The sequence below is a fragment of the Stomoxys calcitrans genome, chromosome 1 (genome assembly GCF_963082655.1).
Source record: "Stomoxys calcitrans chromosome 1, idStoCalc2.1, whole genome shotgun sequence".
NCBI lineage: Eukaryota > Metazoa > Arthropoda > Insecta > Diptera > Muscidae > Stomoxys > Stomoxys calcitrans.
In genome coordinates, this window is record NC_081552.1 from 195,187,747 (window position 1) to 195,205,917 (window position 18,171).

General features: G+C 39.9%; 1 protein-coding gene across 3 annotated transcripts in view; it reads left to right on the forward strand.

The window, feature by feature from the left end:
* Window positions 1-13,027, forward strand: part of LOC106093236 (plasma membrane ascorbate-dependent reductase CYBRD1) — a 73,002-nt gene extending 59,975 nt beyond the window's left edge. For all 3 annotated transcript variants that reach the window (XM_059364764.1, XM_059364769.1, XM_059364760.1), the window contains exons 2-4: window positions 3,101-3,304; window positions 11,560-11,923; window positions 11,987-13,027. In XM_059364764.1, the coding sequence (XP_059220747.1) occupies window positions 3,101-3,304; window positions 11,560-11,923; window positions 11,987-12,152 (734 nt within the window). In that variant the 3' untranslated portion in view covers window positions 12,153-13,027. The remainder of the gene's footprint in view (window positions 1-3,100; window positions 3,305-11,559; window positions 11,924-11,986) is intronic.
* The last annotated feature ends 5,144 nt before the right edge of the window (window positions 13,028-18,171 follow it).

Here is an 18,171-nt window from a genome sequence, read left to right on the forward strand (position 1 = left end):
GGATTTCAACCCGTCTGCTACGCAGGCAATGTTATAATACTTGTAAGGGGTAAGGATCCGAACCAGCTATGCAGAAGGGCCGAAAGGGTCTTGCATATGACTGGACTAGACCCAGAGGTTTCAATGTTAACCCAGAGAAGACTGAAATATGCCTATTTACGAGGAAGATGAAGTTGGGCCAATTCAACGCACCACGTTTCCTCAATAAAACGAATTCCATATCTGACAAGGTCAAATACTTAGGTGTGATCTTTAACAGAAAACTGAATTGGAAGTGTCATATTCAGGAGCGTACTGAGACGGCTCACAGATGCTGGACACTATGTAGACGTAGGCTCAAAATGGAGCCTGAATCCGAGGATAGTCCAATGGCTCTACAGGTGCGTGATTAGACCAATACTTACATACGCCACAGTAGTTTGGTGGACTGCGATAGAGTGCAACATAAGGACTATACAACAAGTTCAGAGAACATGTTGTCTTGGCATAGGCGGAGCGGTGAGGACCACGCCCACTAGCGCACTGTAGAATATTCTAGATATCCGACGCATTGGCATACAGATTAAATGTGAGGCAGCCACTACGGCTATGAGACTTAAGACGATGTTAGAATGGATTGAGGATGGGAAGCAGCTCATACCATAGTGGTATAATCTAGGCGACGGGAAGGAGTTTCCAATCGGATACCTAAGATGAACCTTGAAGTCGAGTGCGACGCACTACTGCCAGCGGCACAGTGTTGGCTTGACGGGACCCTAGTATTGCCATCTGGAAGATCATGTTACACGTATGGATCGAAGCTAGAGGACAGAGTGGGCCTGGGGGTATACCTTAAAAACCAAGGGACTGATATGGGTGGGGCAATTTAATCGAAATTTAGTTTGCTTATAATAACTCTAAAACAGGCATTTGCTAACCTTATTTAGGGCACGAATCTGATATATGAGGGACCGCCTCAACTCCGAAGATACCCCCGAAGCGGATATATTTACCGACCATAGTAATATAAGGCTCAAATTAAAGGTATTTGGTAGTAGAGCACCAACACTATATCTACATTGGGGCGAAATACCTGAAAGGCTGTACCAGCACCCACAAACAGGACCTATTTCCTGATCTTGCCAGCATAGGGCTCAGGTAAAATTTGAGTTTGAAAGAAGGCGCAGCGGAGCGGGTCCTGTTTAGCTAGTATCTTCTTATTTATAAAAATCAGTTTGTGTGTTCCTTATAGACTTAAAACGGCTGAAAACAGGGTACCGCATTTTCTGATATCTGAAGGGGGGGCGGACCCTCCCCCTTACCCTAATTTTCAGAAACGCCAGATCTCGGTGATGGATGGTGCGATTTAAGCGAAATTTTGTGTGCTCTCTTATAGTAACCTAAACACGAAAATTCGGTATCCAAATTTCGGATGGGGTACCTAGGGGGCCGCCCCACCCCCAAACCAACCATATATATATATATATATATATAGACCAATCACGACAATCTAGGACTCAAATGAAAAGTATTTAAGATTAGAAAATGTATCTGATATCCAATTGTCGGACCGAGTGTTTGGGGGACCACCCCCAAACACGCCTAAATCGGGAATTTTTACAGACCATGGCAATATAGGGGGGTCCACCCCTTCCCCAAAAAACCCCCAAACAGGACTTATTTAGTGACCATGGCAATATGGGGTTCAAATAAAAGGTATTTGAGTGTAGAACATGAATCTGATATCCAAATGTGGAACCAAGGCCGTCCATCCTCAGAAACATGCCCCAAAGAGGACAAATTTACGACCTTGTCAATATGGGGCTCCGATGAAAGGTCTTTGGGAGTAAAGCACGAATCTGATAACAATATTCGGTAAAAAAGTTAGGGCCACCCCACCCCCATAACACCATCCAAATAGGATGGTGCCTAACATGCCAAAACATGCCTAAATCGGGCATTTTTACCGACCATGGCAATATGGGACTCAAATGAGAGGTATTTGTGAGTAGAATACGAATCTAATATCGAAATGTGAAACCACGTTTCTGGGGGTCCACCCCTTCCCCAAAAAACCCCCAAACAGGACTTATTTAGTGACCATGGCAATATGGGGTTCAAATAAAATGTATTTGAGTGTAGAACATGAATCTGATATCCAAATGTGGAACCAAGGCCGTCCATCCGGAGAAGCATGCCCCAAAGAGGACAAATTTACGACCATAGCAATATGGGGCTCAAATGAAAGGTCTTTGGGAGTATAGCACGAATCTGATCGCAATATTCGGGAAAAAGATTGGGCCACCCCACCCCCATAACACCACCCAAATAGGAAGTATTTGCTGACCATTGCAATATGGGGCTCGAATAAAAGGTATTTTAGAGTAGGACACGAATCTGATATATTTTTTCAAGCCCGAGTCACTGAGTAGCCCCATTCCCCAAACCGGTCATGTTTGCCGACTATGGAAATATGGGGCTCAAATGAAAGGTATTTGGGAGTAGATCACGAATCTGACATCAACATTCGGGACCAACTGTCTAGGGGAAGTTGCAACATTATAAAAACCCCCCAAGTAGGACGTATTAGCTCATCCTACTTGGGGGTTTTTATGGTGTTGTATCGATATTTGAGAATAGAGATGCTGATATGTATGTTTTTAGGGCTAAATGTTTGGGAGACAATCCCACTCCACAAAACACTCCTAAATCGGGCATATTTACCGACCCTGTCGATGTGGAGCTCAAATGAATGGTATTGGGGAGAAGACAACGAAATTGATACCCACTTTCGGGACCGTTTTTCTGGGTGTCTACCCCTTTCCCAAAATACCCTACAGACAACAATTATTTACTGACCATCGCAATATGGGGTTCAGATAAAGGTATTTGGGACAATTTCATTGCAAGCTCATTAATTGTCGAAAATAAATATGCAAAGGATAATACTGTTCCATATAATGTAAAAGAAGGCGCAGCGTAGCGGTCCGGTTAAGCTAGTTTTGTATAATTTTTTATCAGAATCCATGGTGGTGGGTTCCCAAGATTCGACCCGGCCCAACTTAGCAGGCTTTTTCTTGTTCGTTTTATTGATTTGGCTCTTCTTTGTTTCTATTTTCAGGTAAAATGGACACAGATCCTGCAATGGCCAATTTCAAGGTATTGTATGTGCTAACACAACTCTGCGGTCTTACCATGATTGTGCTGATGGGCAGCTGGATTGGTGTGCATATGGGTGGACTCGGTGGTACTGGCAATCCTTCACTGGAGTTTAACTGGCATCCATTGCTGATGACTATTGGCTTGATCTTTTTGTATGGCAACGGTAAGTTGAGTGAATTCGAAGTAAGACAAAGCGCTACCCTATATAGCATCGTCATTGTCATTTACACCTACTGCCATGGAGAACATGCAATGTTCATTTGGATAAAGATCAATAAAAAATTAACGTTTATAGCATGTAGGTATTTTTGGGAACAATTTGGAGGTGGTCCAATGCACTTGTCACTCCTGCATATGAACATCATCTGAGTATGTTGTAGCATATGATGAGATGCGATGCGATGCGATGGGATTTGTGCCCAGATATGGCTTTTCCAAATGATTTGGGCTCGTTATGCATCATAACTGCTGCTGCTGCTGCTGATTATGATGATGATGTTGATTTTCATTGGCAAGCAAGGTGTGTGTGGTGCTAGCTTGCCAGCCAACCTGCCTGCATGGTTGTTGACTGTTTTGGTTGGTAGATATTTCGTAGGTGATGCGAAGGTGCAGTCCTCCCCAAGCGCAATTGTTTTGCAAAAATTGTGCAATTTTGAATGTCGTTTATGGCGCTTTGTTTCACGCTGACTGCCTTCCTGCCTGCCCCAATGGCTGCTTGGTTGTTTGGTTGGCAGGTTGACTGGCTGGCTGATTGGTTGTCTGGCTGACATGATTAGTATGCGGCCGGTGTGTCACTTGAATTTTAATTTTAATTTTTTTTTTTCACCACTGGTACAAGGTACTCCAACAATGAAATAATTGTTGTATTTTATTCATTGTTTTTTTTTTTTTATATGTATACAGCATTATTTTTTATTAAATTTATTTGTTTACGTACACACATCGTCTAGTATGCATTCATGCCAATCTTATTGACTTTGATATTTGTCTCTGGGTAACCAGAGACTGGACAAAAAAAATACTGAAAAAGATGAATTCTTAACATATGTGGACTTATTGTTTTTTATACCCTCCACCATAGGATGGGGGTATACTAATTTCGTCATTCTGTTTGTAACACCTCGAAATATGCGCCTTGTCATTTTAAGTCGATCTACTCATGTCCGTCCGACCGTCTGTCGAAAGCACGCTAACTTCCGAAGCAGTAAAGCTAGCCGCTTGAAATCTTGCACAAATACTTTTTACTAGAGTAGGTCGGTAGGTATTGTAAATGGGCCAAATCAGTCCATGTTATGTATATGCCATATAAACCGATCTTGGGTCTGGACTTCTTTAGCCTTTAGAGGGCGCAATTATTATCCGATTGGAATGGAATTTTGCGCGACGTGTTTTGTTATGATATCCAACAATTATGCCAAGTATGGTTCAAATCGGTCCATAACCTGATATAGCTGCCATATAAACCGATCTTGGGTCTTGACTTCTTGAGCCTCTAGAGGGCGCAATTCTCGCCCGATTTGACTGAAATTTTGCACGTGGTGTTTTGGTATCACTCCCAACAACTGTGTTTAGTATGATTCAAATCGCTTCATAAAATGGAATAGCTGTCATATAAACCGATCTTGAATCTTGACTTCTTGAGCCTCTAGAGGGCGCAATTCTCATCCGATTTGGCTGATATTTTGCATGAGGTGTTTTTCCAATAACTGTGCTAAGTATGGTGTAAATCTGTATAGAACCTGATATAGCTGCCATATAAACCGATCTGGGATCTTGACTTCTTGAGCCTCTAGAGGGCGCAATTCTCATCCGATTTGGCTGAAATTTTGCATGAGGTGTTTTTCCAAGAACTGTGCTAAGTATGGCGTAAATCGGTATAGAACCTGATATAGCTGTCATATAAACCGATCTTGGATCTTGACTTCTTGAGCCTCTAGAGGGCGCAATTCTCATCCGATTTGGCTGAAATTTTGCATGAGGTGTTTTTTCAATAACTGTGCTAACTATGGCGTAAATCGGTATAGAACCTGATATAGAGGGCGCATTTCTAATCCGATTTGGGTGAAATTTTGTACAACGGCTTCTCTCATGACCTTCAACATACGTGTCTAATATGGTCTGAGTCGATCATATAAACCTTTCTCCCGATATTGCTTCTTGAGCCCCTACAAGGCGCAATTCTTATCCGAATGAACTGAAATATTACACAATGACTTCTACAAAGTTTAGCATTCATTTATGGTCCGAATCGGACTATAACTTGGTATAGCTCCTATAGCATAACTTTGTTTGCCGAAAAAGGGATACCGCGCATATAACACGACAAATGCGATCCATGGTGGAGGGTATATAAGATTCGGCCCGGCCGAACTTGCTTTTTGTCTGCTTTGTGTGCCATATAATGAAATTAAAAGTTTTTGACAATCGAATGAGTTCGATTGGAATGTTTGGTCTTGCGTCTGTTGGCTGTGAATGAAAGGAATTTTAATGGAATTTAAATGTGTGCCGATTATGAAGATTATCGGGAGTTTTTTGTTTGGGTAATATGTTCCGTGTGTCACATTTGTTTTCTTTTTTTTTGAGATAAATTAAAATTCATCGGGTGCCTAACAGCTGATGTGTACACATGCGGACGTATTTAGTTAGCGTGTGCTTCAAATGTTAATACATAAATGAAGTAATTATTTAATTTTTATCAACTGCACTTAAAGGTTTAACAATTTGTTTCAGTTTCTGAGAAACATGGCAGGGCTATGCAGAGCGTATGCTTCAATCCTGCCATAAAATAAAGTTTCCCCATTGCCTTTGGTTCGGAAGTTTCATGTATCATCTGTTGATAAATGTCCTTCTTTTACATTACAATTTTGGCCATTTTCTTCTATAATATACACCAGGCTAATAATTATATGTAAGAATGCAAATTTTGCCCATGAACATCTTACTAAGCAACAAGGACTAACATTCTGACAGCTCAATGACAGGGGGCCTCTTTTTTATAGCAGTGTCCGAATGGCGTGCCACAGTGCGGCATCTCTTTGGAGAGAAGTTTTAAAAATGCAAATTTGCCCATGAACATTCCTTTTAGGAACAGGGGCAAATTTCTCACACATCAATGAGTACTAATAGGGGTCTCCTTTTTATAGTCGAGTGCGCACAGCGTGCCGCGGTGCTACCTCTCATTGCGGAGAAGTTTTAACATGGCATACTGCCTCACAAATGTCGCCAGCATTAGGAGGGGATAATCACAGCTAAAAAATTTATATCTGAGGTTCTCGCCAGGATTCGAACCCAGGTTTTCAGGGTCATAGGACATGCCAACCTCTGCGCTACGATGGCCTCCAGGAGTAAAGCTAGGTTCTTGAAATTTTGCACAAATACTTCTTATTAGTGTAGGTCAGCTGGGATTGTAAACGGGCCATATCGGTACATGTTTTGATATAGCTGCCATATAAACCCATCTAGGATCTTGATTTCTTGAGCCTCTTGAGAGCGCAATTCTTATTCGATTTGCCTGAAATTTTGTGTCAGGTGTTTTGTAATGACTTTCAACAACTATGCTAAGTATGGTCAAAATCGGTTCATAACTAGATACAGCTGCCATATAAACTGATCTCGGATCTTGACTTTTTGAGCATCTAGAAGGCGCAATTCTTATCCGATTGGGCTAAAATTGTATATGATGTGTATTGTTATGACTAACAACAACTGTGCTCAGTATGGTCAAAATCCGTTCATAACCTGATATAGCTGTCATATAAACCTATCTGGGATTTTGACATCTTAAGCCTTTAGATGGAGCAATTCTTATCCGATTTGGCCAAACATTTTGTACGAGGGGTTTTGTAATCACTTTCAACAACTGTGCTAAATATAGTCAAAATCGGTTAATAACTTGACATAACTGCCAGTTAAACCGATCTCGCATCTTGACTTTTCGAGCCGGCATGAAATTTTGAACGAGGTGTTTGGCTATGACTTCCAAAAACTCTTCAAAGTATGGTTTAAATCGGCTGTTATCTGGGGTTTTGATTTCTTGAGCCACTAGATTATCCAATTTGGCTGAAACTTCGCATGACGTGTTTTGTTATATCTTCCCATAACTGTGCCAAGTATGGTTCAAATCGGTCCATAATTTGATATAGCTGCCATATAAACGGAGCTTGGATCTTGACTTCTTGAGCCACTAGAGGGCGCAATTCCTATCTGATTTGGCTGAAATTTAGCATGACGTGTTCCATTGTGACTTCCAACAACTGTGCTTAGTATTTTTTAAATCGGTTCATAACCTGATATGGCTGTTATATAAACTGATCTGGGAGGGCTGTAGAGGGCTCAATTGTTATCCGATATGGCTAGAACTTTGTACAACGGCTTCTCCCATGACCTTCAACCTTTATTTTCAAATATGGTCTGAATCGGTCTTTAGGCTGATACAGCTCTCATATAAACCGGTCCGCTACTACTACGGCTTCTACTAAAGTCTCCAACATTCAATTTAATTATGGTCCGAATCGGATCATAACTTGATATAGCTCCAATAGCATAGCAGTTTTTTTCCTTCACCCTTTGTTTGTCTAAAAAGAGTTACCGGGAAAAGAATCCGACAAATGTGATCCATGATTCGGCCCCTCCTAATGCTGGCGACATTAATTGGACTGAACTTATTGATATTAGAGAAGTATCCTAAATGGAATGTTCATGGGAAATCAGGTAGTAGTATTTAGTAGCCATATAAACCCATCCTGGATCTTGAATTCTTCAGCCTCTAGATGGCGCAACTCTCCGATTTGTCTGAAATTTTGCATGATGTGTTTGTTTTGTTGTGATTTCCAACAACTGTGCCAAGCACGGTCTAAATCGGTTCATAACCTGACATAATTCCCAAATTACTCGGATCTTGACTTCTTGAGCCTCTACAGGGCGCAATTATTATCCGAATTGGCTGAAATTTAGCATGAAATGTTTTGTTATAACTTTTAACAACTATGCGTAGTAAAGTCTAAATTGGTTAATAACCTTATACAGCTCCCATATAAATCGATCTCGGATCTTGACTTCTTGAAGCTCTAGAGGGTGCAATTATTTTCCGATTTAAATGAAATTTTTCACGAAGTGTTTAGTTTTCATCTTAAACGACCTTAAATGACCTTAAACATGCGTGCGAACTATCGTCTGAATCGGTTCTTAGCCTGATACAGCTCCCGTATAAACCGATCTGTCGATTTTATTTCTTGAGCCCCAAAAGGTCGCAGTTCTAACAAGATTTGGGTCACATTTGTGCAATGACCCCTAAAAATTTGTCTGTTGATATCAGCAAACACTGTCTGCTGGCATTAAATTAAACCTTCTTAACTTTTGAATAACCATTGAAAATTTTTGAACTTCTTACAAGTTAAAGCGTGCTAAGTTCGACTGGACCGAATCTTGGGAACCCACCACCATGGATTCTACTAACCGATTATAGACCGATTTGGACCATACTTGGCACAGTTTTTAAGAGTCATAACGGAACATTATGTGCAAAATTTCAGGCAAATCGGATAAAAATTGCGGCTTCTAAGGGCTCTAGAACTCAAATCAGGAGATCGTTTTATATGGGAGCTAGATCATGTTATAGACTGATTTAGACTATACTTGGCACAGCTGTTAAAAATCATAACAGAACACTATATGCAAAATTTCAGTCAAATCGGATGTAAATTGCGGCTTCTAAGGGCTCTAGAAGTCAAATCTGGAGATGGGTTTATATGGGAGCTACATCAGGTTCTTGACCGTTTTAGACGATATAAGGGTCATATCGGAACACTATGTGCAAAATTTCAGCAAAATCGGAAAAAATTGCCAAATCGGATAAGAGAACACTATGTGCAAAATTTCATCCAAATCGGATGAAAATTGAGGCTTTCAGGGCTTTAAGAAGTCACATCGGGAGATCGGTTTATAAGGGAGCTAAATTAGGTTACAGGCCGATTTGGACCGAACGCGGCACAGTTGTTGAGAGTCATAACAGAACACTACGGCAAAAGCTCAGCCAAATCGGACAACAATTGCGGCAAGTAAGGGCTAAAGAAGTCAAATCGGGAGATCGGTTTATATGGGAGCTATATCCAAATCTGAACCGATATGGCCCATTTGCAATCCCCAACGACCTCAATTAGAAGTATCAGTGCAAAATTTCATGTGGCTAGCTTTACGCGTTCAACCGATATCGTGATTTGGACTAACGGACGGACATGGCTTGATCGACTCAGGATGTCGAGACGATCAAGAATATATATATATAATTTATGGAGTCCTAGATCAATATTTCGAGGTGTTACTAACGGAATGACTAGATTAGTATACCTATGCTGCCAATATTAGGCGTTAATTATAACCACCAGCGAAGGATAGGGGTATATTCATTTTGTCATTCAACACATCGAAATATCCATATCCGACCCTCTAAAGTATATATATTCTTGATCAGCATAAAAATCTAAGACGATCTAGCCATGTCCGTCCGTCTGTCTGTTGAAATCACGCTACAGTCTTAAAAATAGAAAATATTGAGCTAAAACTTTGCACAAATTCTTTTTTCTTGTCCATAAGCAGGTTAAGTTCGAAGATGGGCTATATCGGACTATATCTTGATATAACCCCCATATAGACCTATCCGCCGATTTGGAGTCTTAGACCCATAAAAGCCACATTCATCATCCGATTTTGCTGAAATTCGGGACAGTGAGTTGTGTTAGGCCCCTCGACATCCTCCCTCAATTTGGCTCAGATCGGTCCAGATTTGAATATAGCTGCCATATAGACCGATCTCTCAATTTAAGTTTTTGAGCCCATAAAAGGAGCATTTTTTGTCCGATTTCGCCAAAATTTGAGACAGTGAGTTGTGTTCGGCCTTTCGACAGCCTTCTTCAATATGGCCCAGATCGGTACAGATTTGGATATAGCTGCCATATAGAACGATCTCTCGATTTAAGGTTTTGGATCCATAAAAGGCGCATTTCGGCCTTTCGGCGTGTTCGGCCTTTCGACAGCCCTCTTCAATGTGGCCCAGATCGGTACAGATTTGGATATAGCTGCCATATAGACCGATCTCTCGATTTAAGGTTTTGGGCCCATAAAAGGTGCATTTATTATCCGATGTCGCTTAAATTTGGGACAGTGAGTTAAGTTAGGCCCCTCGACATCTTTCTGCAAAATGGCACAGATTGGTCTAGATTTGGATTCAGCTGCCATATAGACCGATCTCTCCATTTAAGGTTTTGAGCCCATAAAAGGCCCATTTATTGTACGATGTCGCCGAAATTTGGCACAGTGAGTTGTGTGAGGCCCTTCGACATTCTTCTTCAATTTGGCACAGATCGGTCTAGATTTGGATATAGCTGCCATGTAGACCAATCTCTCGATTTAAGGTTTTAGGGCGATAAAAGACGCATTTATTTTATCCGAGTTGGCTGGAATTTGGGACAGTGAGTTGTCTAAGACTCTTCGACATTTTGCTGCAACTTGGCCCAAGTCGGTCCAGAATTGGGGTATAGCTGCCATATAGACCGATATCTCGATTTAAGGTCTTGGCCGCATGAAAGGCGCATTTATAATCCGATTTCACTGAAATTTGACACATGGTTCAGATCGGTTTATTTTGAGATATAGCTACTAAAAAGAGCAATGTTTTCTTATTCACAATTGAACAACGACTTGTACTTATTGGGTCTTGGTGGTGGGTGTCCAAAGTTCGGCCCGGCCGAGCTTAACGCCTTTTTACTTGTTTTTTGTTTAAAAGCGTAAATATCATGATAACAGTTATTTTGTCTGCTGCTATTTAAATTCTTAGAAGATGTAAAACAAAATTTACATTATATGGTTGTCAAACCCAAAAGATAAGATGGAATATAAAATTTTTTTGAATATTTACGACATTTTTTAGTTTTTTTTACTTTTTAAAATTTTAAAACAGCGGAAAATATTTGCTGTATTGGCAAAAAATTGCTGCTGACCCATTTTCAGCAGACTTTCTGCTGTTACAGCAAAAATTTTTGCTGTTTTTACTCACAAAGTTCTCTGTGTGTACTATGGTCTTCAACATCCAAACCAAGTATGGTCCGAATCGGTTCATAATCTGCAATTCTTATCCACTATCCCTTGTTTGCCTATTAAGAGATATCGGGCAAAGAACTTGACAACTGCGATGCATGGTGATGGGTATTCAAAATTCGGCACGACCCAACTTATCACGATTTTACTGGTTTTCACATCATTTTCACCTCATCGAACCATTCAAACGTGCCTTAACTCTAAAATATAGCAAAAAATAAATAAAAATACTAACACTTGGCTATAAAAGACCACTTTAAAAGCAATAAAATGTTTAGAAAATCTCACAGCATCAAGTTAAAATTTATTTTTTTTTTATTTTTCCAGCAATCTTGGTATATCGAGGCTTGCGCACGCTGCGCAAGAAAACTTTGAAGTTAACTCATGCTGCCTTGCATATGGGCGCCTTCATACTCACAGTCATTGCATTGAAAACCGTATTCGATTCCCATAATCTGGCCAAAGATCCCATACCGAATATGTATTCGCTGCACTCATGGTTGGGTTTGTCGGCTGTCTTGATCTTCAGTTTGCAATATGTGATTGGATTTACGGCCTATTTGGTGCCTGGTGCAAAGGAATCTTTCAGGGCTGCTTTGATGCCCTTGCATGTGTACTTTGGTCTATTTGGCTTTGTTTTGGCGGTGGCATCAGCTTGCATGGGCATTACCGAGAAGGCCATATTTTCTTTGTAAGTACATATGAGGAGGAGTTTGTTAAGAAGGTTTAAATTATGTTTGTGGTTTTTTTTCAGGGGCAGCGCCTATTCCACATTACCAAGTTCCGCTGTTATGGTCAATCTTTGTGGTGTGCTGTTTGTGGTCTTTGGCGGTTTGGTTGTATTTTTGGCCACCAATCCTGCCTATAAGCGAAAACCTTTGCCCGAGGATACAGTTCTCTTAACTGGTGCTTCAGAATAAAGTCTTTATTACTATTAAGTTTATAGAAATATATATATATATTTTTTTAATTTGTCTTAAGTTTTCTGACGAAACACTGTCACAATATGTAAGCTCAAGTTTTTTTTTTTATGTTTACAGTGTGATGTTTTAAACGTCGCTTTTTTCTTTTTTTAACAACCCCAAAAAATTCAGTCTATCCGTCTAAGAAAAGTTTTGATTATAAGAAAGCAGCTCATATTTATGTTTGCATACATACTCCAACAGAATGTCTATCTGAAGAGAAGCCTCGAAGTTTCCCACTATTCCAAAATATTCAAACTATGCTCAAGAGTCAATAAAAATCTAATATAAACTGTTTTCTTATAAACAATACAACAAAAAAAAAAGTAAACTGGTGCACAAATAACTGTGGTGCTACACTCTAGCAAAACTAAAGATTTTTAAACATTATTTTGTTTTATGTTTTTGTTTTTTGTTTAATATTTCTTGTCTTAGTTTGAATTGAATGAAATCAAAAAAAAGTATTTTACAACTACCTTACGCAAATCAAAAATGAATGTAAAAATATTATATATACAATGTCATTGATAATATACATACATACATGCATATTAAATACAGAAGTACATATATTTCGCATTACATTCACATGCACACATATATATATATATACAAATACTAATTATTATTATTGTTATCCAGTATAAATATTTTATAAAACAGAGAGTGTAAAACAATATCCCTTCCCCCCATTATAAACTATTTACTAAAGTCTTGATATACAACTTAATCACATAAACGAAATCTATCTATCTAGAAATGTCTCTTTATGCTAATCTAAAAAAAAAAAGGAATATTAAATAAATGTTATTAAATTATACACATAAAAACAATTTGTAATTGTTGTCAAAAGAAACCGATGACCCCGTTTTGGGATTTCCACGAAGTCTTTATATCTGAAAGATCAATTTCTACTCACTTTCTTTTTACCAAAAATGTACTTGAATATACATCTTCTTCTATTATATAACAAGTAAAAAGGCGTTAAGTTCGGATACCCACCACCTCGGGTATAATGCCCACCACCTCGGTGAAAAATGCATAATTTATGCCCCCATAGCAGCTTTATTGAAATATGGTACGATTTGGACCAAATTCGACACGGCTATTGAGAAGTCTAATGAGTACAAGTCATTGTTCAATGTTAAAGAACTAAATATTGGTCTTTTTGGTAGCCATATCCAAATATATACCGATCTAACATAAGTCGCTGTGTAAAATTTCAGTGAAATCGCATTATAAATGTGCTTTTTATAGGGCTACGACCATAAATCGAGAGATCGGTCTATATGGCAGCTATATTCAAATCTAAATCAATCTGGGCCAAATTGAAAAGGGCTGTCAAAGGGCCTAACACAACTCACTATCCCAAATTTTGGCGAAATCAGACAATAAATGCCCCTTTTATGGGCCCAAAACCTTAAATCGGGTGATCGGTCTATATGGCAGCTATATCCAAATCTGGACCGATCTGTGCCATATTGCAGTAAGATGTCGAGGGGGCTAACTCAACTCACTGTCCCAAATTTTGGCGACATCAGGCAATAAATGCGCCTTTTATGGACCCAAAACCTTAAATCGAGAGATCGGTCTATAAGGCAACTATATCTAATTTTGGAAGGATCTGGGCCTAATTATAGGAAGGAGGTCGAAGGGCATAACACAACTTACTGTCCCAAATTTTGACAAAATCTGACAATAAATGAGCCTTTAATGGGCCCAAGACCTTAAATCGGGGGATCGGTCTATATGGCAGCTATATCCAAATCTATACCCATCTGAGGCAAATTGAAGAAGAATATTGAAGAGCCTAACACAGCTGACTGTCCCAAATTTTGGCGAAATCGGACAATAAGTGCGCCTTTTATGGGCCCAATAGCTTAAATCGAGATATCGGTCTATATGGCAGCTAAACTAAATCTGGACCAATTTGGGCCAAACTGAAGAAGGATGTCGAGGGGGCTAACTCAACTCACTGTCCCAAATTTTGGCGAAATCGGACAATAAATGCGCCTTTTATGGGCCCAAGACCTTAAATCGAGAGATCGCTCTATATGGCTGCTATATCTAAATCTGGACCGATCTGTGCCATAATGCAAAAAGATATTGAAGGGGGTGACTCAATTCACTGTCTCAAATTTTTGCGACATCGGACAATAAATGCGCCTTTTATGGGCCCAAGACCTTAAAACGAGAGATCGGTCTATATGGCAGCTATATCCAAATCTGGACCGATCTGGGCCCAATTGCATAAAGTTGTTGAAGAGTCTTACGTAACTCACTGTCCCAAATTTTGGCGAAATCGGACAATAAATGTGCCTTTTATGGACCCAAAACATTATATCAAGAGATCGGTCTATATGACAGCTATACTCAAATCTGGACCGATCTGAGCCGAATTGAAGAAGAATGTTGAAGGGCCTAACACAAATTTCGGCGAAATCGGATAATATTGTAAATGCGCCATTTATGGGCTCGAAAACCTTAAATCGAGAAATCGGTCTACATGGCAGCTATATTCAAATCTAAACCGATCTGTGCCATATTGCTGGAGTATATAGAGGGGCTAAACTTAACTCATTGTCCCAAATTTTGGCGACATCGGACAATAAATACGCCTAATGTGGGGACAAGAGCTTAAATCGAGAGATCGGTCTAGATCGCAGCTATATCCAAATCTGAACCGATCTGGGCCAATGTAAAGAAGAATGTTGAAGGGCCTGACACAACTCACTGTCCCAATTTTTGGCGACATCGGACCATAAATGCGCCTCTTATGGGCCCAAGACCTTAAATCGAGAGATCGCTCTATATGGCAGATATATCCAAATCTAGACCGATCTGTGCTATATTGCAGAAAAATGTCGAGGGGGCTAACTCAACTCACTGTCCCAAATTTTGGCGACATCAGGCAATAAATGCGCCTTTTATGGACCCAAAACATTATATCGAGAGATCGGTCTAAATGACAGCTATACTCAAATCTGGACTGATCTGAGCCAAAGTAAAGAAGAATGTTGAAGGGCCTGACATAACTCACTGTCCCAATTTTTGGCGACATCGGACCATAAATGCGCCTTTTATGGGCCCAAGACCTTAAATCGAGAGATCGCTCTATATGGCAGATATATCCAAATCTAGACCGATCTGTGCTATATTCCAGAAAGATGTCGAGGGGGCCAACTCAACTCACTGTCCCAAATTTTGGCGACATCAGGCAATAAATGCGCCTTTTATGGACCCAAAACATTATATCGAGAGATCGGTCTAAATGACAGCTATACTCAAATCTGGACTGATCTGAGGCAAATTGATGAAGAATGTTGAAGGGCCTAACATAACTCACTGTCCCAGATTCTAGTAAAATCGAATAATAAATGTTTATTTTATGAGCCTAAGACCCTAAATCGGCGGATCGGTATATATGGGGACTATATCAAGATATAGTCTGATATAGCCCATCTTCGAACTTAACCTGCTTATGGACAAAAAAAGAATCTGTGCGAATCTGCGGACCCATCCCTTACCCAAATTTTCAATAACGCCAGATCTCGGAGATAGGTGCACCGATTTAAACGAAATTTTGCATGCCACCTAATGGTAACCCAAAAACATGAAATTAGCATAAAATTTTGGGGTCAAATAACCTGGAGGGACGCCCCATCCCAAAACCCACCCGAACAGACATTTTTGCCGATTGGGACAATATGGGTATCAAATGAAAGGTATTTAAGTGTAGAGTACGAATTTGGCATACAAATTTCAAAAAAAAAGTTATTCCTTGGTGTCTGAGGGACCTCCATACCCCCAAAACACCCCAGCAGGACATGTTTACCGATTGGGACAATATTGGTTTCAAATGCAAAGTACTTGGGAGTTAAATACGAATATGGTCCAAAACCACCCCATAAGTAGCGCCGAAAATTAAAAGTGGACCGACCGGGACTATATGCAACTCAAATGTAAGGCAATTGAAAAGTGGGCCGAATGGAACAATATGAGACTTAAATGAAAGGCTTTCGGGAGTAGAAAACGAATATGGTGTCAAAAATTGGATCCAAATACTTAGAGCGGACCCCAATGAAAGATATTCGAGAATAGAGTATGAAAATAAAATCGTGCTTAGTTCGGCCGGCCGAATCTTGGGAACACACCACCATGGATTCCGCTAAAATATGGGAGCTTTATACCGATTTGGACCGTACATGACGCAGTTGTTGGAAGTCATAACAAAACATTATGTGCAAAATTTCAGCCAAATCGGACAAAAATTGAGGCTTCCAAGGGCTCAAGAAGTCAAATCGGAAGATCGGTTTATATGGGAAATATATATGGTTATATACCGATTTGAACCGTACTTGACACAGTTGTTGGAAATCAAAACAGAATACTTTGTGCAAAATTTCAGCCAAATCGGATGAAAATTGCGCTTTCCAGGGGCTCTCCGGTTTATATGGGAGTTTTATCCAAATCTGAACCGATATGGCCCATTTGCAATCCCCAACGACCTACATCAATATTAAGTATCAGTGCAAAATTTCAAAAGGCTAGCTCTACGCGTTCGACCGCTATCGTGATTTCAACAGACGGACGGACATGGCTAGTTCGATTTAGAATGTCGAGACGATCAAGAATATATATACTTTATGGGGTCCTAGATCAATATATCGAGGTGTTACAAACGGAATGACTAGATTAGTATACAACCATCCTATGGTGGTAGGTATAATGGCTTTAAAAATTGGATCCAAGTATCTAGGTAGCCGTCCCAAGCCCAAAACCTCCCAAAATCAAAGAGGACTGAACGGGACAGTAAGAGATTCTAATGAAAGGTATTCGGGAGTAGAATACGAATTTGGTGTCAAAAATCCAAGTAGCTAGAATGCCGCCCCAAGCCCAAAACCACATCAAAAGTACTGCCCAAAACCAACGGGACCGACCGAGACCATATGGGACTCCAATGAAAGGCATTCGAGAGTAAAGTACGAATTATCGAATTTAAAAATTGGGTTACAAAGGGGGCATTTCAGACCATCATGGAAGGTCTATGTCAGTAGAGTTCGAATCTAATATTGATATAAGGATTCAAGAATCTCGGTCAAGAATCACGTCTTGCAGTTCAGCAGGGCATGTAGATCACAAGAACAAAGGACTCCAATAAATTGTCTTTTGATTCTTAGCGTCAGTGGGTCCGACCCTCTCCTCCCAAAAAAAAAACAACACCAAACTGTCATGTAGGACGACAGAGAATGTATTGTACTCAAATGAAAGGATGTTTTCGAGGGCAATCCCCCCTCTTTCTATCCTACCCAAAACAAAAAGGAATTACAAGCTCCCAAAAGGTCTTTGGTAGCAGAGTACACTTTTTACACTCAAATTGGAATAAACACAGGAGGACCCGCAAATCTTTAAAAATGTGGTATCCCAAGTGGTAGCTTTGAAATATGATTTTGAATGTAGATAACCAATACACCCCATAAAGTCCTCCTAAACCAATGGTAATTGGGGCTCAAACAAAAGAAATTTGAGAGTAGAGCACGATGCTGATATTTTTTCAGGGCTAAACTGGACATATTTGTGGATGATGGCAAAAAGTGGCTCAAATCTGATATCTGGTTTATGGTCAAGTGGTTTAGGGAAGTCTTACCTCATAAATTCCCCCTAAACCACACATATATAACGACTATAGCAGTTTGTAGCTTAAATGTTGTTTTTGGGGGAAGAGTATGAATCTGATATCCAGTTTCGGGGCAAAGGGTTTGGCTACCCCAATTGACCACCAAAACCAAAAGAGAATGAAGTAAATCTAACATCCAAACTTTAAAAACGTCAGATCTCGGAGATGGGTGAGGCGATTTAAACGAATAAGTTTCTTTATAACAACTCAAAAACAAAAATTTGGTATCTTTATTTAGGGTTGGATGTCCAGGGGGGGCCGCTCAACCTCCAAAGCCCACCAAATGGAAATATGAACCAA